General features: G+C 50.2%; 1 protein-coding gene across 1 annotated transcript; it reads left to right on the top strand.

The window, feature by feature from the left end:
• Positions 1 to 705: 705 nt before the first annotated feature.
• Positions 706 to 27,796, top strand: LOC146194347 (uncharacterized). The gene is made up of 5 exons (XM_084596533.1): positions 706 to 1,034; positions 1,892 to 2,097; positions 15,850 to 16,022; positions 26,887 to 26,988; positions 27,053 to 27,796. Exons 1-5 carry the CDS (start codon positions 706 to 708, stop codon positions 27,743 to 27,745), a joined length of 1,503 nt encoding a protein of 500 aa, XP_084452659.1. The 3' UTR covers positions 27,746 to 27,796.

Raw genomic sequence — 27,796 nt, 5'->3', positions numbered from 1 at the left:
CCTGCACCGGGAGTGGCCATAAAGATAAAAATCAAGTTTTGCTCGCCTCCATTGCGATCACGGGCAGGAGGGGGGGGAGGGTAACCGAAACCATGCAAGGCAAGGGCCTTGCCGCTGACCGGGCCACAAGCTGCAGCTAGAGATCAATTCTGTTTATCCCCTGCACTGAAGCGCCCATGAAGATAGGAACCAAGTTTCGCGCCTCCGTTGCGATCACGTCGCGAAACTGAAACCGCGATAGGGCGGCGGCGTTGCCGTAGGCCAGGCTGCAACTTGGTATCCCTTCTGTCATGGAGGAAGGAAAGAAATTACTTCCTTTATGAGCTCTGTTTATCTTCGCAAGAAGGCGGCGCCATAAAAGCGGTTCTTGTAAGCGCTAGGAGGTGGCAGCCCCCCCCCCCCCCCAGTGAGCATGCATCGTCATTAGGGCGCGAAATGTCAAACGGAAGATTGAAACCGTACCGGTACGGCAAGAGGGCGGCCGGCGAGGAAGGACGTATGTCTCGGTGCTCCGCCTAATCCGCTTCCATCGGCGATCTGTTTCATCATACTCGCCTGCTTTTCACCTGAACCATCGGTGAGTGCCCGAACTGCATCCACTCGGATATTACGTGCTGCAAAGGATTTTCGTGACTTCTTTTACGTGTTTTGGGCCAGACCTGAACCGCGGCCACACAGTGTACGTGGGCGGCCTGCGGCTCCGCCATGCCGGAGACGCTGGCCTCGGAAGAAGCCGGCTCTTCGCCTCGCAACCAAGCGAGTGACGCTCCAATGGACGCACAAGAATGTTTGGCCGGGATAGGCGCAAATGGCTCCACCATGTCGGAGACTCCGGCCTCGGAAGACGCCGGCTCCTTGCCTCGCAACCAAATAAGTGACGCTCCTATGGATGCAAAAGAATTTTCGTCTGGGATAGGCGCAGGTGACTGGAAAATCAGGCTCATAAGGAGATATGTTTCTGAGGAACAAGTGGAAAAAATTAAAGCGGCGAATGACGCGAGAGCGACGAAGCTGCTAGAGCAGAAGACGCTCAAGTAAGCGAAAACCTTAATTGTCCGGGCTTTCCCGGTACCAAAAGAGTGGGCGAAGATCGTACTTAGACCTCAGGGAGGCATATAAAAGATAATCAAAGGCTACGGGTTGGCGGAGCTCGCCGATGTCATCGCTAGAGCCGCGGCTATGCGCGAAGAGGAAATGCAAGGTGATCAAATAACGACCAATTCTAAGTATCAAACTATTCTGATCGCCACGGCGTCGGAAGAAAGGGCAAGAAGGTACCGAGGCATCGTGACCCTCCGGCATAAAGAAGGCACATCCCCGGTCACAGTCTACCTTGTGACGCCGGATACATTCGGAAAGGGGGTTATCTACGGAATCCCACTGGGCCTCTCGGACCAATAAATCATGAATATCCTGAATAGATCAGGAAATCCGGCAATTGCATCAGCTAGGCGGCTGGGAGAGAACACAGGCACTGTGCTGCTGTGTTTCGTAGACGACACGGTACCCTGGACGGTCAACTTCAAGGCAACACCACTCAAGTGCAAACTATTCAAAAAGAAATACCAGGTGTGCGTCACATGCGGGCAATTCGGGCATAGGGCTGACATCTGTCCAAATCCCGAGACGCGCAAATGCCGAGGATGCGGGGTTAAAAATCCCCAACTGGATCATAAGTGCACCCCAAATGTGCACTTTGTCAGGGGCAGCACCCCCTTAAGGACAAAAGCTGCATCAAGATCGACAGTACCCCATACATAGTCAAAAGGAAACTCTGGGTAAAGAATTTGAGAAACAAAGATACCGCCCCTAAACAGGGGCACATTCCTCTAAAGAACAAGTTCGAGAGTCTCAGAACTAAGGAGGCATGCTCCCTCTCCCGCTCTCGCAGCCGCTCCAAGTCTGCCACCAGGCCAGGGTCAGCAGTCAAGATCGCCATACCGGGGAAGGAGGACGCTACACCCGGGCCGGAACTTAGCGCCGGAGCAGGGGACCGACCACGCAAAACACCACAGCAAGCCAAGGCGAACTTCGGATTACTCATACGTGACCCGACGTACCCATGGGGCCTGAAGCAGAAAAGTACCTTGGCAGGAGGTAAGGACACGCAGGTAACTGATCAAGGGAGTCTTGAAAGTAAAATAGAAAGACTAATCAGGGAGAATCAGGCACTCGTGCAGAAATTAGAGAAAATTGAGCAAGAAAATGCAGAGTTGAGGAAAGGATTGATTAAGCTCGAAGATCGTGAGATGAGGGAACTTCCCCCATTCGAGAGTGAAAACGAACCAGAACGCGAAAGTGGGCCCCCCAGTAGAAAGAAGGCCAAGCCTGAGGACACGCATCTCGACAAACTTGCCGTAGACATCAGGTCTCTTAAGGAACTAATGGAGAGGTCCAACTATAGGCAGGAAAATCTGCAAGTTAGAATACTACACATGGAGGGCAGCCTAGGTAGAATGGAGCAAACCATTCTCGCCGCAGGCATAATCGCTACCAACAACGGCTGGCAGGGGACACAATAATTCAAGGAGGAAAGATGGCGTAATCTGGCAGTGGAGCTGCAGGGATTCGTAGGAAAAAGGGGGGTGCTTCAGCAGATAATACAGTCGAGCGAGGAACCACCCTTGGTAATTGCATTACAAGAGGCCAACGCCAGGCATGTTGGCCTCAAGGGATACAAATGTTTCCGCAGCTCGCTGGGGTACTCGGCTCGGGTGTCTACTCTGGTTGAGTACAATACGGCGGTTACTCAACACGAGGTTGATGGGGACATTGAAGCAGTTTTGATTGAAGTCCATTCAGGAAATAATAAGAAAGAGAATCTCTTTGTGCTCAATGTATACAGCCTACCGAGACAAATCAATGCGAAATTCTCGCTCTTATTCAAAAAAGCACTAAAGGTTGTCGGCTTCGAACCACTTCTAATCTGCGGAGACTTCAATGCTAAACACCAGGAATGGGGATATGATACACAATGCCGGAAGGGGAAGGGCCGGCTTGAATCCATATTATCCAATGGGCTGTCTCTAATAACGGATTCGGCGACACCGACGCGCATGGGTAACAGTGTCTGTAATTACACCACGCCCGATCTTACACTAACTCACAGGTGCGGCCCAGTTGAATGGTGCAACACGGGAAAAAACTACGGCAGCGATCATGTGTTCATAGAAATTCATCATCATCATCATCATCATCATCATCAGTCTGATTATACCCACTGCAGGGCGAAGGCCTCTCCCATATTTCTCTACTTAACCCGGTTCTGTGCTAGCTGCATCCACTTGACCCCTGCGAACTTCTTAATCTCATCCGCCCCCCTAACTACCTGCCGCCCCTGCTACGCTTTCCTTCCCTTGGAATCCAGTTTGTTACCTTCAGCAACCATCGGTTATCCTCTCTTCGCACTACATGTCCTGCCCATGTCCATTTTTTCTTCTTGATTTCCACTGGAATGTCGGTAACTTGAGTTATTTCTCTGACCCACTCAGCACGCTTTCTGTCTCTTAATGTTACCCCTACCATTTTTCGTTCCATAGCTCTCTGGGTTGTCCTCAACTTAACTAGAGCTCTCTTGGTTAGCCTCCACGTTTCAGCCCCATAGGTGAGTACATGCAAGATGCAACTGTTGTATACTTTCCTCTTGAGCGATACCGGTAAGCTGCTAGTCATAATCTGCGAGTGCTTGCCAAATGCGCTCTATCCCAATCTTATTCTTCTTGTTATTTCCTTTTCATGGTCCCGATCTGCGGTTACTACCTGTCCTAAGTAGACATATTCGCCTACTACTTCCAGTATTTCGCTACCTAATGTAAACTGCTGTTCCTTCCCGAGGCTGTTGAACATTACCTTAGTCTTCTGCATATTGATTTTCAAGCCTACCTTTCTACTTTTCCTATCTAGGTCATCAATCATTATTTGCAGTTCATCCCCCGAGTTGCTTAGCAAGGCAATGTCATCAGCAAATCGCAGATTACTGAGGTATTCTCCATCTACCCTTAGCCCTAACTGCTCCCATTCCAAGTCTCCGAATACTTCCTCTAAACAAGCTGTGAATAGTACTGGGGAGATTGTGTCTCCTTGCCTAACACCTTTCTTTATGGGAATTTTGTTACTTTCTTTATGCAGAACTATGGTTGCTGTACAGCCACTATATATATCTTCCAGCACTTTCACGTACGGCTCGTCTACCCCCTGATTTCGCAATACCTGCGTCACCGCCGAGGTTTCAACTGAGTCAAATGCTTTTTCGTAATCAATGAATGCTATGTATAAGGGCTGGTTATATTCCGCGCATTTTTCTATCACCTGATTGATGGTATGGATATGATCGATAGTAGAGTACCGTTTCCGAAACCCTGCTTGATCCTTTGCTTGATTGCAGTCTAAGGTTGTCCTGATTCTATTAGCGATTACCTTAGTAAATACCTTATACGTAACAGACAGCAAGCTGATTGGTCTGTAATTTTTAAGGTCCTTAGAGTCCCCTTTCTTGTGAATGAGGATAATGTTTGCATTCTTCCATGGTTCCGGTACCGTCGATGACACCAGGCACTGCGTATACAGGGTGGCCAGTTTTTATAGCACAATATCCCCCCCGTCCTTCAGCAAATCTGTAGTTATCTGATCCTCTCCAGCTGATGTCCCCCTTTTCATAGTTTCTAGTGCTTTCTTGACCTCGTCCTTCGTCACTGGTGGAACGTCTGACTGTTTTTCCCTTCCGCCAATCTCATTACGGTCCTGACTACTTTGGCTACTGTAGAGATCTGTATAGAACTCCTCGGCTACTTTGACTATCTTTTCCATATTAGTGATGACGTTGCCCGCCTTGTCCCTTATCGCATACATCTGGTTTTTGCCTATGCCCAATTTCTTCTTTACCGCTTTAAGGCTTCCCCCGTTCTTTACAGCATGCTCAATTTTCTCCATGTTATACTTCCTTATATCGGCCACCTTGCGCTTATTGATTAGCTTTGATATCTCGGCCAATTCGATCTGGTCTGTTGGATTGGAAGCTTTCATACTCTGGCGTTTCTTAATCAAATCTTTCGTCTCCTTAGACAGCTTACCGGTATCCTCTCTAACTATCCTACCGCCTGCTTCTACCGCGCACTCAGTTATGATATCTCTGAAATTATTGTTCCTTGCCTCTAGGGTAATGTCGCCATCCTCATTTAGAGCTGAATACCTATTCTGTCGCGAGATCCTGAACTCTTCTGCCTTCCCCCTCACCGCCAATTCGTTGATGGGTTTTTTTCTTACTAATCTGTTGCGTTCCTTCTTCAGATTTAGGCTAATTCGGGACCTCAACATCCTGTGGTCCCTGCATCGCACTTTCCCGATTACCTCTACATCTTGCATAATGGCGGGGGTTGAACACATTATGAAGTCGATTTCATTTTTAGTCTCTCCGTTAGGACTTTTCCATGTCCATTTCCGGTTCTTCCGTTTGCTGAAGAAGGTATTCATGATTCGTAAGTTATTGCGCTCTGCGAACTCAACTAGTAACTCCCCCCTGCTATTCCTAGAACCAATGCCATAGTCACCTACTGCCTTGTCTCCTGCCTGTTTTTTCCCTACCTTGGCATTGAAGTCGCCCATTAGTGCAGTATACTGCGTCTTTACTTTTCGCATTGCCGATTCTACATCTTCATAGAAGCGTTCAACTGCCTGGTCATCATAACTACATGTAGGTGCATAGGCCTGTACAACCTTCAGTTTATACCGCTTATTAGGCCTAATTACGATGCCTGCAACACTCTCATTAATACTATAGAATTGATCTATATTACCCGCTATATACTTATTGACAAGGAAACCTACTCCTAGTTGTCGCCTCTCGGTAAACCTCGATAACACAGTGCATGCCCATCCTTCAGTACAGTATATGCCTCATTTGGCCTCCTAACCTCACTAAGGCCTATGACATCCCATTTCGTGCCCTCTAGTTCCTCTAACAGCACTGCTAAACTAGCTTCACTAGCTACGGTTCTAGCATTAAACGTTGCCAGGGTCAGTTTCCAATGGCGGCCTGTCCAGCGGAGCCAGGCTTTCTTAGCACCCCCTGCTGCGTCACAGGTCTGACCGCCGCCGCTGGTGACTGAGTGCCGGGGTTTTATGGAGATTATCATAGGAGGTTGCGGCCAATTACTGCACCAGGGTGGCCAACTCCTGTTCTGGTGAGGGAGTGCGTTGCCGGAGGTGTTCACCGGCATCATGTCGCACCCCAAACCTGTGTATGCAATTCCATCGACACGCGGATTTTTTTTTCATCCGGTGGAGAATTGCGTGGCACCGGGATTTGAACCCCGGTCCTCTTGCATGCGAGGCGGATGTTCTACCGCTACGCCACCGCTGCATAGAAATTCTGCTCAGATTTAATCTTCGGGATACCGTATTACGAGCCAAAATAATAGATTAGGATAAATTTCGCTCCATCAGAGGGGCTGCAGGTAATAAGACCTGGTCTCCTCTGACTGAGTGGCAACAAGAATTTAATCGGCATGTAAAGGAGGCCACGGAAGAACAGGCAACGAATCTCTAAGTCCCAAAATTAGACAAATACCTCCTACATCTCCTTAAATCCAAGAGAGAATTGGAGGGAAGGTGGAAAACTAAAAAAATGAAACAGAAATCTCAGAAGAGGGGTTGCTAACCTCAATAAGGAAATTGAGCGGTATGCAGCCAAGCTGTCCGAAAGGAGCTGGGTCGAGGTGTGTGATGAGATGAACTTCAACATGAGCCTTCCCAAGACCTGGACTATCCTCCGCTACCTCATCGATCCCAATAAATAGCACTAAGAGACGGACCAGACTAGACCAGAATAAAATCAAGCATAACTTCCAAGGGGGAAACGAGGAGATGCTAGATGCAATCAGGACAACATATGCATGTCAGGATCCCGGCCCCCCTCTACCCTGCTATACCGGACCCGAGAGTAAGGCCATAGATGCTCCAATTGAATTGGCAGAAATTACGGCGGTCCTGCAGGATCTCAAAAAGAGATCTGCTCCAGGGCCAGACAATATCACAAACACTATGCTTAAAATCTGGACGAAGACTCTTTACACTTCATTTGCAAAGTAATGAATAAAATTTGGGAAGGGAACGAAATCCCAGAGGAGTGGAAAATCTCCAGATTGGTCCTTATTCCTAAACCGGGCAAGAAACTTGAACTATCCAACATGAGGCCCATATCTCTCACCTCTTGTCTGGGAAAGCTCCGGTATTTAAATCAGAATCAAAAGTGGTCCAAATCAGAATCTCTAGGCATAAGGAAACCAAGGAACTCTGACCAGTGGAGATGGTAGGGTACTGGCCGGGATTAAGCGCACAGGATGTCATGCTCAGATTAAAGCACGACATCATGGATGCTCCCGAGGACGATGCATCATATAGAGCCATCCTGGGACTTGATATTACTAAGATATTTGATAATGCTGACCACAGAGCGGTTATCGAAGGCCTCAACTTGGCTGGAGTGGGAAGCAAGTGCTTCAACTATGTCAAAGATTTCCTCACCTGCAGGAAAACTGAAGTTAGCTTCGTGGGACTTAGGTCCGAGCCCATCAGTACCGGGGACTGAGGAACGCCTCAGGGATCTGTCCTCTCTCCGGTACTCTTCAATTTTGCAATGAAAGATATCTCGTCCCATCTTAATAAGGTAGAAGACATCAAACATAGCATCTATGCAGACGATATAACAATCTGGACCGATGGAGGCACCAGCGCCGATATATCGCATAGGCTGCAGGAAGCGGCGTATTTAGTTGAAAACAACGCCTTAGATAGAGGACTATCTTGCTCTCCTTACAAATCTGAACCTTTCTCAATGTGCAGCAAACCACAACTAACCAGAGAATCCCCCCTACGCACCTGCACAAACCAGTGGAGGCATAGGTGGGAGGGAGCAAGGTACCGAGAGTCAGCACCATTAGGATCCTGGGGTATTTCCTACAGCAGAATAGGAAAAACCACCATCCTGAAAAAGCTGCAGACGTATGTCGACCAGGTAACGGGGATATTCAGGCGAATCTCTCTCAGGAGGAAAGGCCTCAGAGAACACTGCCTAATAAAACTGTTCGTGCCTTTGTAATCAGCAGGATAGCTTATGCCACCCCCTTTCTCAATCTCACTCCTGGGTAAGTAGAGAGGTTAGAGAAAATGATCAGAACGTAATTCAAAAGGGCTTTAGGCACCCTCCCCAACTCATCGACAGAAAAGCTTCTAGCTACGGGAATGCATAATACCTGGGACGAGATTGCTAAAGCGATCAGCGAGGCCCAGATTTGGCGGCTCAACTCCACTGTAGTGGGCCGAAAAATACTGCAAGAACTACAGCTTCAGTCAGGTGAGCCACACTATGTCGCTGAACTCCTGGAGCCTGAGACGCGGAAACTATTCAAAATTGCACCGATCCCTAAGAATATGCACCCGATTCATGACAAGGAACGAAGACAGCATAGAGCAAAATTTATTTAAAACAAACTAATAATCGACCCTCCTGAGGAATCAGCCTATTACGATGCTGCCTGCGGGCAAGAAGGGGCCGCTGTCATAGCAGTGGTAGATGGGAACCACTCCCAGAAAGTAATTGGATCTATTAATACGCGTAACGCTTTAATAGCTGAAGAGGCTGCGATAGCGCTAGCATGTACAGCCACTAAAGCCAGAACTATCCTTTCAGATAATAAGGCGGCTGTTCGGAACTTCGGCCAAGGCCAAATTTCCAAGCAGGCGGCCAGTCTACTGAAAAGCACCCGCTAAACCGGGAGGTTTCAGTCATCTGGGTTCCAGCTCACGAGGGTCTACCATGCAATGAGGCTACCCATCGCCTCGCTCGAGATGTATACACCCGAGCGGCCATAGAGACCCCGCTACCCGGAGAAAAAGACCCCCTTATCACCTACAAGGAGCTCTCTGAGACTCCCAGACTAAACAGAATGATCTATCCATCACCAGATAGGTCCCTAATACCCTCAGAATGCAGGGCCTGGCGAAACATTCCGGCCAACCGTTTCTTTCCTCATGTTAATCTGCATAATGAGATCACAGGGGACCCAGAGGCTTGCAATCTCTGCAACGTGCCACTGAGTCAAAATCACCTAATCTGGCAATGTCCAGATTCTCCGGGAGCTAAAGAAACTGATCCCCTTGATCAAATTACCTGGGAGTCCTACATCCGCAGCCCAAATGTGGATGAACAAAAGATCGTCCTACGCCTGGCGGAGGAGGCTTACTCCAAGACCTTCTCTGTGGCCACGGCGCAGGAAAGCCGGCAAGGAGACCCTCCCCCTGGCTGAGCCCCTGCCCGAGGTCCTTGTCGGTGTAAATAAAGTCTTCTCACTCACTCACCGGTACGGCAAAAACCGCCCCTGTACATGTACGGCGAAAACCCTCAGAGTTAACAACAGACAAGCAATCTCCTGGGGACTAGATGGAGCCTATTCCAGGCGTATACTTTCCAAACCCTGGACATACGATCCTATCAGTGTTATCACTGTGAGGCAAGAGGGTTCTCTCCCACAAAATATGGGAACGCTCCTTCTACCCAGGATGCCTTGCTGGGGTGGTGCAGTGGTAAGATGCCCGACTACTGTGCCGGAGTACCCGGGTTCAAACCCGACCGCGTCGGCTGCGATTCGATGGCGGCGAAACGAAGAGGCGTCCGTGTGCTGTGCAATGTGAGCGCACGTTAAAGATCCCCAGGTGGTCGAAATTGCTCTGTAGCACTCCACTACGGCTCCTCTTTCTATCTTTCCACCTTAACTCCCACTTTCCTCCCTTTCCTTAAGGGCGCGGTTCAGGTGTCCACAGAAACAAGTGCGACAGATACTGCAGCTTTCCCTTCCTGTGAACGAATTATTATTATTATTCTACCCAAGGAAGGCTGTAAATATAGATAACGAAAAACATGGGAGACCTTGCTGCTTGTTGTTGCGACTAAGGGAAGAAGTGTAGTGTCGTAATACATGTAAATTCTCGTTCATATCTGCCTCATATTTGTTTTTGTTTGTATAATATGTTTCCTCATTTTTGTGCCCTATGCATTTTACATTCTTGATTTGCTTTGTACATATGATCATGTCACTGTGTGTTCCTTATATGCTCTATATACACTTCTCTGTACGAACATATGCTCAACTGCAACAATCCCGAATGGGATTAGCAGTATCTGTAAATAAAAATAAATTAAAAAATAAAAGGAAATGCACGGGCCTTCTACTGGCTCTACTGCTGGAGGAGGAGGACGAGGACAAACATTTTTATTTATTTGGTCAGCGAGGGGGGACCCTCAGTCCAGGGTCCCGTTGGCCGTGGCTGCAGTAACAGCGCGGCGAGCCAGCCATTGCTGACACTCCGGACAGGGCTGGTGCGGACAGAGGAGAAAATAGAGAAGAAAGAAAAAGAAGAGGGAGAGAAAGACGCGCGTCGGTAACAGCCGTTGTCCACCACCGAAACGGGAGTGGGTGCAATGACCAGACCCCGAGACCAAAGTAGGCAGCAGGCCGAGGAACAACACATCCCGAGCCAGCACCCGAGGCGGGGCATCACTTTAAATACCCCTCAGGCCTACAGCCGAGGAGGGGAGGAGTCGCGCATAATTTATGTTGGAAACTAAAAGACCGGATCCTCAAGTGTGCCTACGAGGTCGCTAACAGGATTGACCTGCTGGCCATCTAGTAGGGCAATGTAACTCGACCCTATATACCTATCCGGCTTAATAAAGGTTTCTTCTCTCTCTCTCTAAACATTTTCCTCCTCACTCCTCTCTTTTTTCCCCGAGAACTTCTCTTTCGTTCGCAAGAACAATGAGGTGCTTTATAACTGCACATGCATACTTACAAACAGTTCTCAAATTCTTTGTCTCAATATATCGGAAAAACGGATAATAGCTGTGCTCAAGCATGGCTCTAGTGACTATCGTAATCGTCATTAAATATTTTTTTACATTCTACATTTCGAACTGCACTGCCGGTTATAAAAATTATGAAAGGATGGTTTGGTTTATGCGACGCAGTACGCCATTGTGGAAGGCTCTGAAAATTTCGCCCACCTTGGTTTTTTTAACGTGCGCTGACATCGCAGAGCCCTCGCGTTCCTTAATTTTCGTCTCCATCAAAAGCAAAGGTGATGGTGGAAAACATTTATATACAGATGCAAATACAGGAGGTTACGCATGAACTAATACTGTGGGACACCCTAGGTGGAGGTCTCTAGTTTGGGACCCAGTGTAGTCGGCCGCCGCTCGGGCCTGTAGGTCAGAGCAGCCGAGCAGGGCACCTCATAGTCCTCCCGGGTTGAGTTAGGGAGATAACCGGGTTAGAGGGGCAGGCTCGCAACATGTGGCAGATGTCCGAAGACACCACCCCATAATGCGGGCAGCTACCACAGAAAGCTAGGTCGAAATGTTTAAGAGCTGCCAGCACAGCAGTGTGTTGGCATAGAGGCGGAGTAAGAGCCGCTCATCCGCATTTGAAAGGCTGTCACATGGACGGCAGTAAAGGCTATGTCTAGATTAGTAGGTAATTTGCGATAGCTTTGAATGTATAAGCCGGTTTATGATCAGTGTGCTTGTTGGGCTCGACGCGTCTGAAAATTGAACAGTTGGCGCCAAACGGACTTAATTATGGGAATTGCAGCCGGTTGCTGCAGGACAGAGGGACGTGTGCGTGTTGGTGCCTGTGTTTACTCGCCGGCATCCCGTTCGGAGAAGTGTTCTGTAGTGTGCACGTGTCCCCGACGGCCCGTTGCTCCTTCCTCTGCGGTCAAGACACCGCCTACGCATCCCTCTGCGGTCGGGAAGAGACCGGCGCCTCTTGCTTCTTAGCGGTCAGGAGACAGTGCTCACGGACCTCTGCCTTGGGAATCGACGACTGCGTCAGAAGTGGGGAGACAGAACCGGGAAGGCGGAGGTCTATAAATCGGCAGTCAGCGGAGGCGATGCCGTTTGGACGCTCCATTCAACGCAAGGCTGACGGTGGGCTGACAACGGATGCGCATTGATTTGTCGACTCCAAAGAATTCTCATTCCAAGGAGTGATGATACATCAATTGACCAGTGTCGTGGTGTGAGGACCGGCGAGTGTGTGAAGGTGCCACCTTATCGTGGGCGGGTTTCGTTAACGAATGTGATTGGTTAATTAGGAAATAGCCAAGTTTCCCCTCGGAATTCAGAAGGCTTAAAATGTGACCGCATGGACTTTTAGAACCATCCTTATACTCGATCTTGATCCTTACTCTATGCAAATAAATTTGCCTATCTCTTCTAATTTCGGTGAACCGGCTGCACCTTATTCTGCACTTCGTTGGGGAACCGAGAGACTTCGGAAACCATCACGAAGTACGAACCATACTGTGCGGGAAACTTGGACACCAGGCGGATGTCTGCCCTTGCCCAGCGCAGTCGCGATGCCCAGTGCGGTCAGGACGACTTCCAAGGAGCCCATTACTGCCAACCCAAGTGCACGGTGTGTGAAGGCCCACATCCCATGGGGTCGAATCATTACAAGTACAAGTACCGAACATCACAACCAACCAAATTCAAGACAGGTCAAGACAGTCACTAGTCCAGGGCCAAGTTTCGAGACCGGTCCAGCCGCAGAGGCACATCGAGCAGTGGGGACCGACTCACCCAACAGGCCCAGTCCAACAGCAGAAACTCGGCACCACACGGCTCACGGTCATCAAGCAAATGACCTGGCACTACCGACAAAGCGTCGCACCCCACCGGCAACCGTGTAGCTAAGAAGACAACAGGACCCCATTACAAGGAGCAGCGCAAAGACGGCAAAGTGAGCTGGGCAGATATAGCTGCCTCCTCTCCCCAAAGCGCTGGCTTACAAACAACTTAAAGCAGAGATCGAGAAAATAAAGTCAGAAAACAAGCAACTAAAAGAACAATTAGGCATCGCAGCAAGAGGAACAACACATTACCTCCATTGACGCAACAGGCATGTCCGATGGAGGAGGACAAGGAAGAGGTACACCCACTGTACCCACAGCATTTAAATACTGGCATCCTCGAGAGGCAAACTGCACTAGAGACACCACAGCACGCGCCAATGCCACAGGTACCACAACCGCAGGCAGCAGCACTGAAGGCACCCATGCCACAATTTACCGAGAACACCGAAACACAGGACCGCATTACCCGCTTGGAAAACACAGTCCAAGGTCTCATGGAGAATAAATTACAAAATATGAATGAGACGACAATCAAAAAGATGTTAGAATCAGTCATCAAGCCCATGATTGAAAACCTTGAACCTGTTCTAATCAGGATACAAGCGCAGGGGATTAGAATTCTGCGAAACATTCAGGACTTTTCGGAGGTTTCTCACAACAAGGGCACAAAACTACAGGGAAAAAGGGGAAGTCGTCTCCTAGTCATCCCTCAACTTGATAAAGAACCTGAAGATGCACCACAGGATCAGACACAACTTTCTAACAACCAATATGGCGCCACAACCAAGACCTAAACTCACCATCCTACAATGGAACTGCAGGGAACTACAGCGTAAGAAGGAAACATTAGAACAATACACAGACTCTTATCCTCATGCGCCACAAATAATATCCCTGCAAGAAGTGAATATGAAGGCTAAGATGAGAGAATACTCAACACATCAAACAAACCCCTCGACATGCATTTTGGTCCACAAATCATGCACAGCAACCACTGTAGACCTTGATCTACACAGCAACATTGAATATGCCTTCATAAAGTTGCAACCACAACACCGAAACAGCAAGGGCACCTATATACTGAATATAGTCGCCCCAAACAGCGCTGCGTAGCCTTTGACGCTATCTAAGCACTAAGAGAAGCTCTAACAGCTCTCCTAGCTATAGTCGGCGACTTTAATGCTTCTAGCCCCTTATGGGGATATCTAAAGGAAGACTAAAGGCAGGAAACCAGCTTCCGCCTTCACTGACATGGCACTTACCTTACTCACTGACCCGCAGCACCCGACTCGATTCGGTACCGACATAACGCGAGATACCTCCCCGACCTCACAATCGTCCGCAACGTCCGCAACTGTCAGTGGCTTAATACGGGAGAGACCTTACGCAGAGATCACTACGTACTGCAGACCATATTTGAAAGCAACAAGCACATCAAACCACATGGGGAAGCCAGAGTGACAGACTGGGAAAAATTCAGGAAGGACACTAAACTAGTCACATCAGAACAAATAATTAGTTACGAAGAGTGGGCGGTATCCGTTCTCGACCTTAAATAAAACCTAAAAACCCTTGCCACCACGGAGGACCACCCAGCTGTTGAAAACCATCTCATGTACCTTTTGGAAGCTAGACGTAGTCTCATAAAACGGTGGAAGAAACAAAGGCACAATCAAAAATTTCGGAATTTGAATAGCGAAGCTAACTACTCAAGCAGACCAATACGCATTGGACCTCGCTCGCACCAATTGGCTAAAAAAGGTGCTAATCCCTCAAAGTTTGCCTAGACAGCAAGGCTACGTGGAACCTTTGCTGATGCATAATTGATCCACCGAAATCGAAGAGTGCACAATGTAGAAATTTGCATCGAGCCTTACACAACTTTCAAGGCACGGATGATGAACTCGTGGATCAACTCACGCGTCGCTATATCTGCACTGCAAGAGACACAGAACTCTCAAATCCAGAATAGCGGGGGAAGCCGAACGAAGACCTAGATAAAGATTTCACTTTTGAAGAAATTATAGCAGCACTAGCAGGTATGTGTCTAGGTACAGCCCCGGGACAAGACAAATTTACGGTCGGACTTCTAACAAACCTGTGCACTGAGCACTGCAGCAACTTACGGATTACGTCAATGAATGCTGCCGCAACAGCACCATTGCACAGGCATGGAAAACAGCCAATGTACACATTATCCCCAAACCCGACAAGAAAATCAGCACTGAAAACCTATGCCCCATAACCCCCCCGTCATGCGCAGGCAAACTCTTGGAAAAGGCAGTCCCCGCGTGTCTCTTCAACTATCTAAGGAACAAAGAGCTACTGCAACACACGATGGTTGAATTCAAAGAGCACATCTGTCCACCCATTATGTGCTTCTGCAACTCAAACGCGAAGTCATTGACCCAGCACGCAGAAACAGTGACCGAGCACTTCTATCCCGCGACCTCAAAGGAGCGTTTGACAACGGCAAACACTCCGCAATCCTCCGGAACCTCCAGACCACGAACTGTGGCCAGTGAGTCTACTCATACATCTATGATTTCCTGAAAGACAGAACGGTCAACATCAGCATCGGCATACAACACACAGCGTAAGTGAAGATTGGAACGAGAGGCACTCCGCAAGGGGCAGTATTATCACCCCTTCTCTTCAACATTGCACTTCGAAATCTTCCACCCCTTCCAAATCAGATACGGGGCATACGACACGCCCTGTACGCTGACGATATAATCATCCGGACAACCACGGGAAGTATGGGAACGATTGAAGAAAAAATACAAACAGCGGCAACAACAGTTCAGAATTATGCACGAGCGTGTGGACTAACTTGTTCTCCCAAAAAATGTGAACTCTTTGTGAGCACAAAAGTTAGGCGAGCACAAAAATGTGAGCACAAATGTGAGCACAAATGTGAGCACAAAAGTTAGGCCACGATCGACGTCCACGTTGACAAGCCACCCATCAAGCAAGGGAAGTTCAGAATGGGGTCTGTCCATCAATAACAAGGGCAACAACCACCTCGCCATCCAGAAACTCCGCCTCGTGAGCGAGCAAGTCGCCAGATGATCGCCAGAATAACGATACGGAAATCAGGGATGCGCGAAGATACTCTCCGACTGGTGCAGGCTTTCGTCGTGAGCCGCATCGTCTATGCAGCACCCTGCTTCCGCCTAAAGAAGTTTGACAGCAAGAGCTTCGACGTCATAATCAGAACAGCCTACAAGAAGGCCCTGGGCCTTCCTCTTACGACATCAACGGACCGGCTTTTACGACTGGGCATCCACAGCACAGTAGACGAGCTGATAAAGGCACACCTCACGGCGCAGGTGGTACGACTCTCCACGACTCTTACTGGCCGACAAGTCTCGAAGGACTTGAACATCAATTGCCCCCGAGAGCTAGACCCTAAAAGCGACATCCCAGCCTCATGCAGAGGACAATTCAAGGAAACTCCATTGCCGAGGAACATGCACCCCGATTTTCACCAGCCAAGACGACAAGCACGAGCGGAAGATATAAAAAGGCACTACGGCGGGCGCGAGGGCGTGTTCTATGTAGATGCTGCGGGTCCTGAATGGGGAATGGCGGCCGTTGCGTTAGTGCACCAAAATCAAACAATCGATGGACTATATTGCCCAGCCAAGGCACGATGGCGGCGGAAGAAGTGGCAATTGCCCTGGTTGCAACACGCACTACCTCGGAATACATTCTTACAGATTCATTGACAGCATATCGCAATTACCTCAGGGGCAGGATTACACCGTTAGCAGCTACAATCCTGCAAGAAAGTTACACTCGTGGCTACCAACCCACGCATAAACACTTAGTATGGGTACCAGGTCACCAGCACATCCCAGGTAACGAGAGCGCACACGCCTCAGCCAGAGAATTTCTCCCTCGGGCATCCAATACAGATCTCGTGGAACCTCCTACCCCATTGCAAACCAACACTAAAATACTTCAGCACTTAAGATTATCTCGCCGGGTCTACCTTCCACTGGCAAAGCCACTAGACAAAGGAGAGGAGGTACACCTCCGCAAGCTACAGACCAACACTTCTAACAACCCACGAATACTTCACGCAATTGATCCATTTGACTCCCAATGCAAATCCTGCGGGGAGACGGCGGACCTGTACCGTAACGTCATGTAGGGGTGACAAGGCCGTAGACAACAAAAGAAGACACAGGCTTGAAGGTACTGAAATTAACTCTTTATTGGGCTGACTGCGCCCGCAAAAGAACTAAGCAACTCGGCGGCGGCGATAGCAACAAACGTGCTCGTCGATCGTCGAACAAAGAATGCCCGTCGCACTCGTCAACGGTCAATTTAAAGACTGCTCAGAACAATTCAGATAACGTCGCAAACTGCTACTAGCACGACCTGGAACATTGTAGAAACATACGCGAGTGATCGGCATCTCCGAGACAGATCTCAGCGCATCTTGCGTGACAACGAAATTGATAAAGGTGCGTCTCGCGACATCGAGCATTCACAAACAAAGAATGCAGAACAGATACGCGATCCAGAATTAGAGTGATAAGGCCGCATGCCGGCGGCTGCCAAAAAACAAATGCATTTTTGTAGATCTCGCGGCATTCCTCCTCCCTTAATAAAAAGTCACCTGAATATTCCAAAATAAACAAAGCAACCTATATGGAAACATTACAAAGTTTAAACATCCCGGATGAACGATTTCTTGGCACGCGTGTCGCCGTTGTGATGCTGTCGTACTTTCGGGAATGACTTCATAGTTGAGCTGTCCGATACGGCAAAGGATTTTGTATGGCCCAAAGTATCGACGCAGTAGCTTTTCACTGAGTCCACGCCGGTGAATTAGAGTCCAAACCCACGCTTGGTCTCCTGGATTGTACTTTGCGTGGCGTCGTCGTAAGTTGTATCGTCGGGTGTCGGTGCGCTGTTGGTCCTTAATACGCAACCTTGCGAGCCGTCGGGCTTCCTCTGCACGCTGCAGGTAGGTGGCGACGTCAAAATTGTCCACGTTGGGTACGTGCGGCAGCATTGCATCGAGCGGCGTCGTGGGCTCCCTGCCGTACACAAGCTTGAACGAGGTCGCTCTGGTCGTCTCCTGGACTGCCGTGTTATACGCGAAGATCATGTACGGCAAGATGGCGTCCCAGGAGTTGTGTTCAGCGTCGACGTGCATGGCGATCCTGTCGGCGATCGTTTTGTTCAGGCGCTCCGTAAGGCCATTGGTCTGAGGATGGTACGCAGTTTTTCGTCGATGGCTTGTAGGACTATTTCAGAATGGCTAGCGTCAACTCTGCCGTAAATGCCGTTCCCTTGTCCATGATGAGCACTTCTGGGGCGCCGTGCCGCAAGAGAATTTGTTCGACAAAAATGTTGCGACTTGTGCCGCGGTACCATTGGGTAGTGCTTTTGCTTCGGGTAACGGGTAAGGTTGTCAGTGGCCACGATTATCCACTTGTTACCCATAGATGAAGTTGGTAAGGGGGCAAGGAAATCCATTCCAATTCGTTGAAAAGGCAGGGTTGGGGGCGGAATCGGGCTCGGTAGTCCCGCTGGTCTAATCGGCGGCGCCTTGCGTCGCTAGCACTTACGACACATCTTCAGTCTTCATGCAGTGGGCAACATCGGCAGGCAGTCGCGGCCAATAGTACTTCTCCTGGACTCGACGCAACACGCGCGCAAACCCGAGATGACCTGCTGTGGGCTCATCGTGCAACGCCTCCAGTATTTCCTGCCGTAGGTTTTTAGGCACAACAAGAAGCTGCGCGGTCCTCTTGGGTGCGAAGTTCTTCACGAGGAGGCCATTGCTTCAGGCGAACGATGATAAATGAAGCCTGAACACAGCAGGAGGGGACGCGGTCTTTCCTTCTAAGTAATCGACTAGCGCTTTCAGCTCAGGGTCTGATCGCTGTTGTTCTGCGAAACTGCTGTTGCGGTTGTTGTTCTCTAATTTGATGGCACATATCCACACAGGGGGATCGGCAAAGGATTAAGGTGCAGAGAACTGCTGGCGCTTACCGGTTCCAAAAAGGCGTCTCCGTCGTCTTTTTTCGCCGGCGCATCAACCAGTCTGCATCGGAGTGCTTGCGGCCTGACTTGCAGACGATTGTGATGTCCAATTCCTGGAAACGCAGGCTCCATCGGGCAAGACGGCTGGAGGAGTCTTTCAAATTTGCCAGCCAGCAGAGCACGTGGTGATCGCTTACAAACCTGAATGGCCAGCTGTATAAGTACGGGCGGAACTTTGAAATGGCCCAGATGATCGCGAGGTACACCTTCTCGGTCGTCGAGTAATTGGCTTCGGCTTTCGCGAGGGAACTGCTTGCGTAGGCGATAACCTTCTCTTGTCCGGCATTGTTCTGAATGAGAACGGCGCCTAGCCCCAAACTGCTCGCGTCGGTAGGCATCTCAGTTTTGGCATTCTAATCAAACTGGCCTAGAAAATGAGGATACTGTAGACGGCGCTTACGTTCCTCGAATGCTTCCGCTTGCATTGAAATGGCACGTCTGCCTTTGTAAGCTGCGTCAAAGGTTCGGCGAGGTGCGAAACGTTCTTGCCGAATCGTCGGTAATATGCGCACAGTCCGAGGAATCGGCTCACAGCTTGTCACCGGGCTGTGGAAACTGTGCAATCACAGCTGTTTTCTGTGGGTCGGGGCGAACTGCCTGGTTGCTTATGATATCACCAAGAAACATCTCTTCGCAGGCGAAGTGCCACTTCTCTGTTTCAACGTTAAACCTGAGGACTTGATCGCGTCAAGTACTGTTCGAAGCGATGGTCTTCAAAGTTTGACGAGAACACAAGGACGTCGTCCAAATATACCAAACAAATCTGCCACTTTAAGCCCGCCAGGACAATGTCCATTACCCGTTGAAACGTGGCTGGTGCGGAGCACAAGCCAAATGGCATTACCTTGAATTCAAAGAGGCCGTTCGGTGTTATTAATGCCGTCTTCTCGCGGTCTCTTTCGTCTGCCTCAATTTGCCAGTACCCGCTCTTCAGGTTCATCGACGAGAAGTACTTAGCGTTACTGAGCCTGTCCAGTGTGTCGTCGATACGGGGAAGCGGGTAGACGTCCTTCTTAGTTATGCTATTCAAGCGGCGGTAATCAGCGCAGAAGCGAACTGCGCCGTCTTTCTTCACCAAAACGACTGGTGCCGCCCAAGGGCTGTTGGTTGGCTGGATCACGTCATCACGTAGCATTTCCTCAACTGGATCGCGTATGGCCTGGCGTTCTCGCGGCGATACACGGTAGGGGCTTTGATATAGTGGTCGAGCGTTTTCGTCCGTGATAATGCGATGCTTCGCCACCGGGGTTTGCCGAACCTTCGACGCTGAAGAAAAGTACTCGTAGTGGTTTTCAAGAGTGTGAATCCGGTCTTATCTGTCTAGGGGGAGCGCTTGGTGAGTGTCGATATTGGGCTGCTTGGCTCGGTTGGTGCATCGTCTTCAAGTTGACTGGGGAGGGCGAAGATTTCTCGGGTGTCCGCTAGCTCGTCAAGGAAATCAATCGTCATGCCCTTGTTCAGGTGCCGGTATTCGTCGGTGAAATTCGTGACGAGCACGTGAGCTTGTCCATGATGGAAACGGGCGATGCCTCTTACGATGCTAAGTCCTCTATCCAGTAACCACTGAGTGTTTCCTTCGACAACCCCTTCCGTGATTTCGACTTCTTTTGTAACCACAGCCACGGTGACACTTGATCGAGGCGTTACGTCAGTTATTCATCGAGGACGTTGAGAGCGACGTGATGCGCCGAAGTTCTCGTAGCAGGTATGGATTATCGGTCTAGAGCTTGATGAGTTTGATCAGAGGTCGATGATCCCTCGATGTTCGTTCAGAAAATCCGCGCCCAGAATCATGTCGCGGGAACAGTACTGTAGGACGACGAAGCTGATAGGGTAGGTACGTCCATTTACTGTAACCCTTGCGGTGCATCGCGCCGATGGCGTAATAAGGTTACCACCAGCGGTGCGGATTAGCGGGCCGTCCCAAGTACTCGTCACCATCTTGAGCTCGGCGCAAAGCTCCACTCATGACAGAGTAGTCGGCTCTGGTGTCCACTAGGGCAAAACAAAAGCAACAAAAGCATAGCAACAAACTAGGATAACAACAAAAGTGCTCGTCGATCGTCGAACAAAGAATGCCCGTCGCACTCGTCAAAGGTCAATTTAAAAGCGTCTCAGAACCATCTAGATAACGTCGCGAACTGCTACTAGCACAACCTGGAACATTGTGTAGACATACGCGAGTTATCAAAACCTTGGAGACAGATCTCGGCGCATATTGCACGACAACGACATTGATGAATGTGCGTCTCGCGGCATTGAGCGTTAACAAACAAAGAATACAGAACTGATACGCGGTCCAGAATCATAGTGATAAGGCCGCATGCCGGCGGCTGCCAAAAACAAATACAGGTTTGTAGGTTTCGCGGCAATATGATCTAGGAAGGCCAGAAAAATCTGACTATCACTGTTAATAACCAGCCAACACAGGAAGGGTGAGAGGCAGCTTTGGCCAGCTCGGACGCAAGAGATGAAAAAGAACTCGTCAAAAGAGCGCGGACAGTAGCCTACGCATATGAGGTTCCGCACTGATGACTCCAACCGCCGCAGAACCTCCTAAACATTTTCATTGAAACAGTTTTACCACCACCACCACCACATTCCATCTGTACTGGTCACAGGGTAACGAGGAAACTTCCCGTCGAGCGAGCGCGCGTGTGTCAGCATCGGCAGCCTCGTTTCCAGCCAGCCCCTGATGAGCAGGAGCCCAAATAACGTCTTTGAGCAGGGTTCCAAATGTAGGAGCTATTTTGAAGTATTCGGTAGGCTAAATAACGGGGTACAGCCCTATCGACGCTCCCACGGGCCCCTCGAGAGTCGGAAATTATATATATCAAGTCGGAGTGGGAAGCAGCCAATCTTATGCCGACCGCATGAGTTATGTTGCGAGCCCTGAAGATAAGACCATTAACTGTTTTCTCCTCGTTTAGAACTGCGGCCGTGTACCATCCCCCATGGTGCGGGGCAGAGGCATGCACATAATAAAGGCCGGGTTTGGAACCATAACAGCATGCCAGAGCTTCCGCCCCCATCCCTACGCTTCTGCCATCATAGTCTTCGCGTGTGATTTTGGCGGGAAAAGGGCGTACGTGGAGGGCGCATCTCCACGGCGCTGGATTGAGTACCGTTTTTGGTGCGTTGGATGTGGAGACGGACAAGAAGGTGACGATCCGACTCCGTCTGCAACAAACGCGTATATTGATTTTTGAAGTCCGCTTCTCTCAATTTGCTGGAAGTGCTCACCATTACCAGTATCACCCGTTAATAATTAAGAGGGCATTATTAACAATGCGCCCTTAACGGTGCGCACACTCTCAGACACCCTTAGAGTGAGTGGGGGTAGCTGTTCCGGTCGCAAAGGAGATGCCCTCGACCTGCGTGGCAAGCTCGGCCGGAATTCAACTACCTTGTAGTGACATACGGGGGTGGCCGTTTGGTGCCCAGTTGTCGCCGGTTCAAGCCAGAGTAAGGTTCGGAGTCAGAAGTAACAAACAAAACACAATTTATGCACAGCAAGAGACAATACAAAGGAATACACAAACACTAAAATTGCACAGAAGAGAGGTTCACCGAATAACAATATTCAATAATATAGAGGCTTTACAACACAGGTGAAACACGAGAGAGTTACATAAGCAAACACCAAATTGTTCACCGGGCACTGTTGCAGTCCGACGCCTCAAGAGTCACGATGTGGCCGCCATACAAGACGAGTGCCGCTCCCTTGCAGGTCCGTGGGCTTGCCAGCAGCGGGTGATCCCCGGGAGTCCAGCCGAAGCACTGGCGAACACGCCGCAACCACTGACTGACTGACTCACTGGCTCGACAAGCGGCGCGGTCTCTTTAAATAGGGCGCGCCGCGTCTGTCTGTTAGCACGCGCCAAAGCTAGCGCGCACACACACTTAGCTTCGCTGGTTATAGCGCTCTCTCCCTCCCGTCGAGCCGCGCGTCGTCATTGGCCACGACCCGTAGAACATTCTGGAACTTTCTGGCGTATTTCAGACTGATGAGTCCGCGTCATCGCCGGGTGATGAGAAAGAGGGCGACGGCGACGCGTACCAAGCTACGCGCTCTCTCGCTCGGGGAAGGTTTTTCTCGAGCTTTCCACGCGACGCCGCGCGGGCCTCGCGCCGTGCCGGCTTGGTGAAAATGTGCGCCGATTTCGTGACAACCAGTGCCATGAGGCGCTGGTTGGAGGTGTTCACCGGGATATCGAGGCCCCGCTTAATGACCTTGCGGAGAATGACCTCGAGGGCAGCCTCATCTTGATTCCGCAGGTAGAAATATGGAGTCGAATACAGGATTCGACTGTTACGAAGGCGTTTGCCAGCGTCAAGGCACCCTTACTTCGTAACCCCTCACGTTTATTAGAAACTTAGCGAATCATGTGGCTCCCCTGGTCCTCCACCATGTGGAGTTTAGCCAATGTGGTGCCTGGCTTACGGTGTTGATGAATGAAAAGCCCCAGTACTCAGACTTCTTTTGGAATTGGACTAGACAGAAGGGAAAGTTGAATTTTGGTAGTGCACAAATTCAGGCTTCTATAGGGAGCATTGAAGGCCACAGTGGCGAGCATAGTGGTCCACTACAGTCGCCGCAGATGGGCCTCAAAGTCTCCAAAACGAGTCCTGCGTGGCCCACAGGGTAATGTGGCGTAGAGCATGCTGCACACTCTTGACTGCTCCCAGCTGGGCTGGCAGGTGCAATCATGGCGAAGTTTAATAGCAGGGGAGAAAATTGCGGTGTTCCCCTTGTACCAAGGGGAAAGGGGCCGTGTTTGCGATCCTGAATGCTGATTTAGGATTGGCGGTCGGTGAGGAATTGGCGGATATATTGCAACGCACGATTGCCGCAGTTGGTATGACTTAAATGAGTAAAGATAATCTCATTCATTACATTGTCGAAGGCCCCCTTAAGATCCAGGGCGAGTACGACCTTGCCGTCATGAGGGCATTCGATGGTGTCAAGGACTTCGCGATATAGTTGAAGCAGGTCATCCTTTGCGGACTTGTGAGGGCGAAATTCGTACATGGCGTCTGCAAAGACATGTTGTGTTTCAAGGTACCCGGACAACCGATCTCACACCATCATTTCCATAACTTTGCCCATACAAGAGGTAAGAGATGGGTGGAGGTTGCCTGTGTGTATTGCTTTGTCGGCCTTTGGTATGAATGGGACCGCTGCAGTCCAGCAATCAATGGGGTGAGGCGTGTCTCTTCGCCATATTTACTTATTATTTCAGGTTACCCCTAAAGGCCCTCCAAAGGAGGGTTACATAGGAGGGGGGTGATACATTTGTAATAAACACGATACAATTATCAACAAGAAGTGTAACAAGAAACATTATATAAATATTAGGCATAACATCAAAAGAAAAAAACAACAATATATTCTACACATTTCCGTCACAGCGAAGTAGCTCATGGATTTTCTTTTATGTCAGTTTCTGTAGCAATGTGCGATGGCACGTTATTCCATTCAATGCTAGTGCGAGGAATGAATGAATTGGCATAAGACGATGAATGACACTTTGAGCGTTTAACTTTGACGGCATGATCAAGTCGTGGAAGTATGATATGAGGTGACTGAAACAAATCGCTGCGCAGTAATGGATGGTATAAAGCGTATGGGAAAGTTTTAACGGAGCGTGTTTACGACGACATGATAAATCTTCATTGCACTGATGTACTCCAATAAAGTTATATAAGAGGTTGGATAGTAATTTAACAGTGATTTTGTACCGGCAGTGGCACGTTTTATTTTGGCCAGCTGGAATGGTTGATCAAGCTCAGCGTTCTCAGAGCCTGCATAAGAGCTCGCATGCCCACAGGTGTCCTGTATGGTGCACATATATTGATCCAGGAGTTTGTGCGCAAATAGTGTAGTATTTGCAGAGAAGGTATAGATTGCACGCTGAAGATGTTTTTAGTTTCTCTGCGAGTCTGAGTTGGATCAAGGAGGACGCGAATGAGGCGTCACCTATATCGGCTGGACATTTGCCGCGCTGCCGTGTTGCACCTATCCACCCAGTTAGAGTCGGCGAGCTGGGCTGCGCGCACTCATCCGCACGCTGGGGGAGCTGAGCAATTCGATCTTTAAGCTTTCTCTTATATTTCTGCCGGCGCCATCGGCGGATAAGGCAGTGGGTGGTTGCCCATATTCGAGATATCTCTAAGAGCTGAACCTCAGCTCTGGTGGAGCGAAGGTGTGAAGCCGATCGCTGGGAGCATGAGATGCACCATTGTTCTGTAATGACGCTTGCCTAAATTTCGCCAAATCTCGGAGACGGGCTTGTCTTGCAAGTCTGGAGAGTGGACGAGTTCGGATTGTGATATCGATTATGCAGTAGTCGCAACCGAGGATTTCCTCGGGGTTGACACAGACTGCATGTTGGATGTTATAAGTTGTGGGGCCCCACAGCCCCTTTTAGCGTTTCGAACCGCGCGCGCTTTTTTCTGTTTGTGTTGGTGTCCATCCGGGCAGCGCGAGTACGCATGAGCGAGCTGCCCGGAGCGGGGGCGGCATGTTATCGGCGCGAGACAGAGGCTAGATAAGCGCGTCGGAAGCAGGGCTCGTGGCTTTTTCGCCGGGAGGCCGGCCACAGAAGGGCGGCATGGCAGCGTCCCAAGCCAGCGGGATGTACACGGACGACGGAGCGGAGTCCTGCGAGGCAGAGACGGAAGCGGCGCCTACAAGAAAGCCTTAGGAGTGTTAGCGTGAGAGCTGCCACGCGAGTAGCAATGCTTTTGTACCGTAATCAAAGCTTTGTACTCGCCCTATCCGCGCCGCAGTGTGTTTTGTGTTGTCGCGGGGAAGCCCTGACCCATGTTCCGTTTTATTCTGCATAGTCCATTGTCGCGCACTTCGACGGCATGTTTCTAGCGCAGTTTTGACCAATGCTGTTTCTTTTCTATTTTATACTTTTCTGTTTATCCGGAATAAACCGGTGTTTTTAAGAAAGACTTTGTTTTCACTCGTTGGGCAAGACCATCGCTCGCGGACCCGTATTCTAGAAGGCGGAGCCTTCATTTGGCGCCCAACGTGCTTTCTGCTCGAGCTTTGGCTTGCCCCGCGAGTGTAGCAATTTGAGGTTCATGCAGTTTCGTGCGTAGCGATGTCGGACTTACCGGGTGCAAGCGCCCAGTTAACAGAGACAGTTCGGCCTCCCACACAGGCGGGTTTCGGGCATGAGCAATCAGAAGACAGGAAAAGCGAACCGTCGGACATTTGTAGCGGAATTCTAGGCCTCCTGTACGAGCTACTTGAATAAAAGGCACATTTCAGAAAAATGGTAGGAAGCGAGGCAGTTTCGTTAACGCCCACTCCCTTGTATCGCGATAATCAGCTGCGGCTGAATTTGGCCGTGCCAAGGTTTGAAGGATACGCCGACAGGAAATCTGTTTGCGATTTTCTTTATGAAATCGACGATCATCAGATGGCAATGGCAATTTCGGACAGCGCTCTGGTCACGCGTGTGCTTCCCGTAGCTTTGGTAGGTTCCGCAGCAACCTGGAGGCGTAGACAGCGGCCGTTCACAACAAAGCAGGATTTTATAGACCGTTTTCGAGAAGAGTTTTTGCCGCCTGACTATGACATCCGTATGAAAGACGAGCTTTGCACCAGGACGCAAGGCGAAAACGAGGGTTTGCTAGAGTTTTTGCGCAGTTTTCAAGAGCTGCATGAGCGGGCAGATCCTGCAGTTCCGGAACCAGAGAAGGTGGCTCATGCTATACATCGGTGCCATCCAAGGTACCAGCCATATCTCCGGCGTCTCCAGTACGCGGACTTCGATGACATGGCTAGAGAAGCATCTCGCATCGAGGCATCTTTCCTGGCGGAGCTCCAGTACAAACCACCTCCCCCTGCAGACTTGCCTTGAACCGTCCTGTGCGTCCCTACTGAAAAAATTGTATGAGGCAATAACCTCACATTTTCTCGCACAATCTCATTCACTTCACATAACAAATCACATACGAGTCGCATATAATTGCATAAGATCTCATAGCTTCTTGTACATTATCAGAAATTATGTACGATATTTTATGATAATGATGTGCACCGTATGAGAGTCTATGCCATTAGGTGCGATTTTATGAGGTTATTGCCCCGTAGAACTTTTGCTTTTTCAGTAGGGGTGGCCTGGATCATCGGGAGCACGCAGCCTGGAGACGCCAGGCTGCCGTACGGGGGCTGGCGACTTGCACGGAGTCACAAGCCCTGATGCGTCTACTCAGGTGACGAGCCGATTTCATGGGGTGACAGGTCAGACGGGGCCCCGTGTCTCCTTGCCATACGCAGGCGCTGGTACCCCTTGTGTGGCAGCAGTTGGGACACCCCACGTCAGAGCGCGCAAATCCCGGAGATCTCCTGCAGCGGCTGCCGGCTACCATTCACCTACGGGTACAGCGTGGGTGTCGCCACCGGGCGCAGTTGGGTGTCGCCACCGGGCGCAGTTGGGTGTCGCCACCGGGCGCAGCGTGGGTGTCGCCACCGGGCGCAGCGTGGGTGTCACCACCGGGTGCAACGTTGACGTCACCTACGGGTGCAGCGTGGGTGTCACCATCGGGTGCAACGTTGACGTCACCTACGGGTGCAGCGTGGGTGTCACCACCGGGTTCAACGCTGACGTCACCTACGGGTGCAGCGTGGGTGTCACCACCGGGTGCAACGTTGACGTCATCTACGGGCGCAACGTGGGTGTCACCGCCGGGTGCAACGTGGGTGTCACCGCCGGGTGCAACGTGGGTGTCACCGCCGGGTGCAACGTGTGATTCACCTTCGGGTGCAACGGTGTCGCCATCAGGTGAGAAGTGGGTGTCGCCCCCGGGCACAACTTGTCCTACGACTCGCAGATTCAGGACAACGCAGAGGAGGGTGTTTTGGTCATCACACCATCCAGCGGCCGGGCCGCACAGACGTGGCCAACCACCGGGAGAGCTGATCCAGTCGCTACCTTTCCGGCCTGAACTGACCCAGGGGCCTTCGACCTAGGTGCCATTGATGCAGGTGCCATCATCACCACCTGCTATGCATGAGGCAGAC

This window comes from Amblyomma maculatum, chromosome 3, assembly GCF_055883805.1.
Source record: "Amblyomma maculatum isolate TAMU_Amacu chromosome 3, ASM5588380v1, whole genome shotgun sequence".
In the NCBI taxonomy this organism is placed as follows: Eukaryota; Metazoa; Arthropoda; class Arachnida; order Ixodida; family Ixodidae; genus Amblyomma; species Amblyomma maculatum.
Note: the sequence above shows the minus strand (reverse complement) of the source record. Positions and strands in the feature narration are given on the sequence as shown.

Coding starts and splice junctions, on each gene's coding strand:
- LOC146194347 (XM_084596533.1), top strand. CDS start 706: ATGCCGGAGACGCTGGCCTCGGAAGAAGCCGGCTCTTCGCCTCGCAAC. Junction 2,098..15,849: donor GAAAAGTACCTTGGCAGGAG/GTAAGGACACGC, acceptor TCGTCTATGCAG/CACCCTGCTTCCGCCTAAAG. Junction 26,989..27,052: donor GCCCTGATGCGTCTACTCAG/GTGACGAGCCGA, acceptor TGCCATACGCAG/GCGCTGGTACCCCTTGTGTG.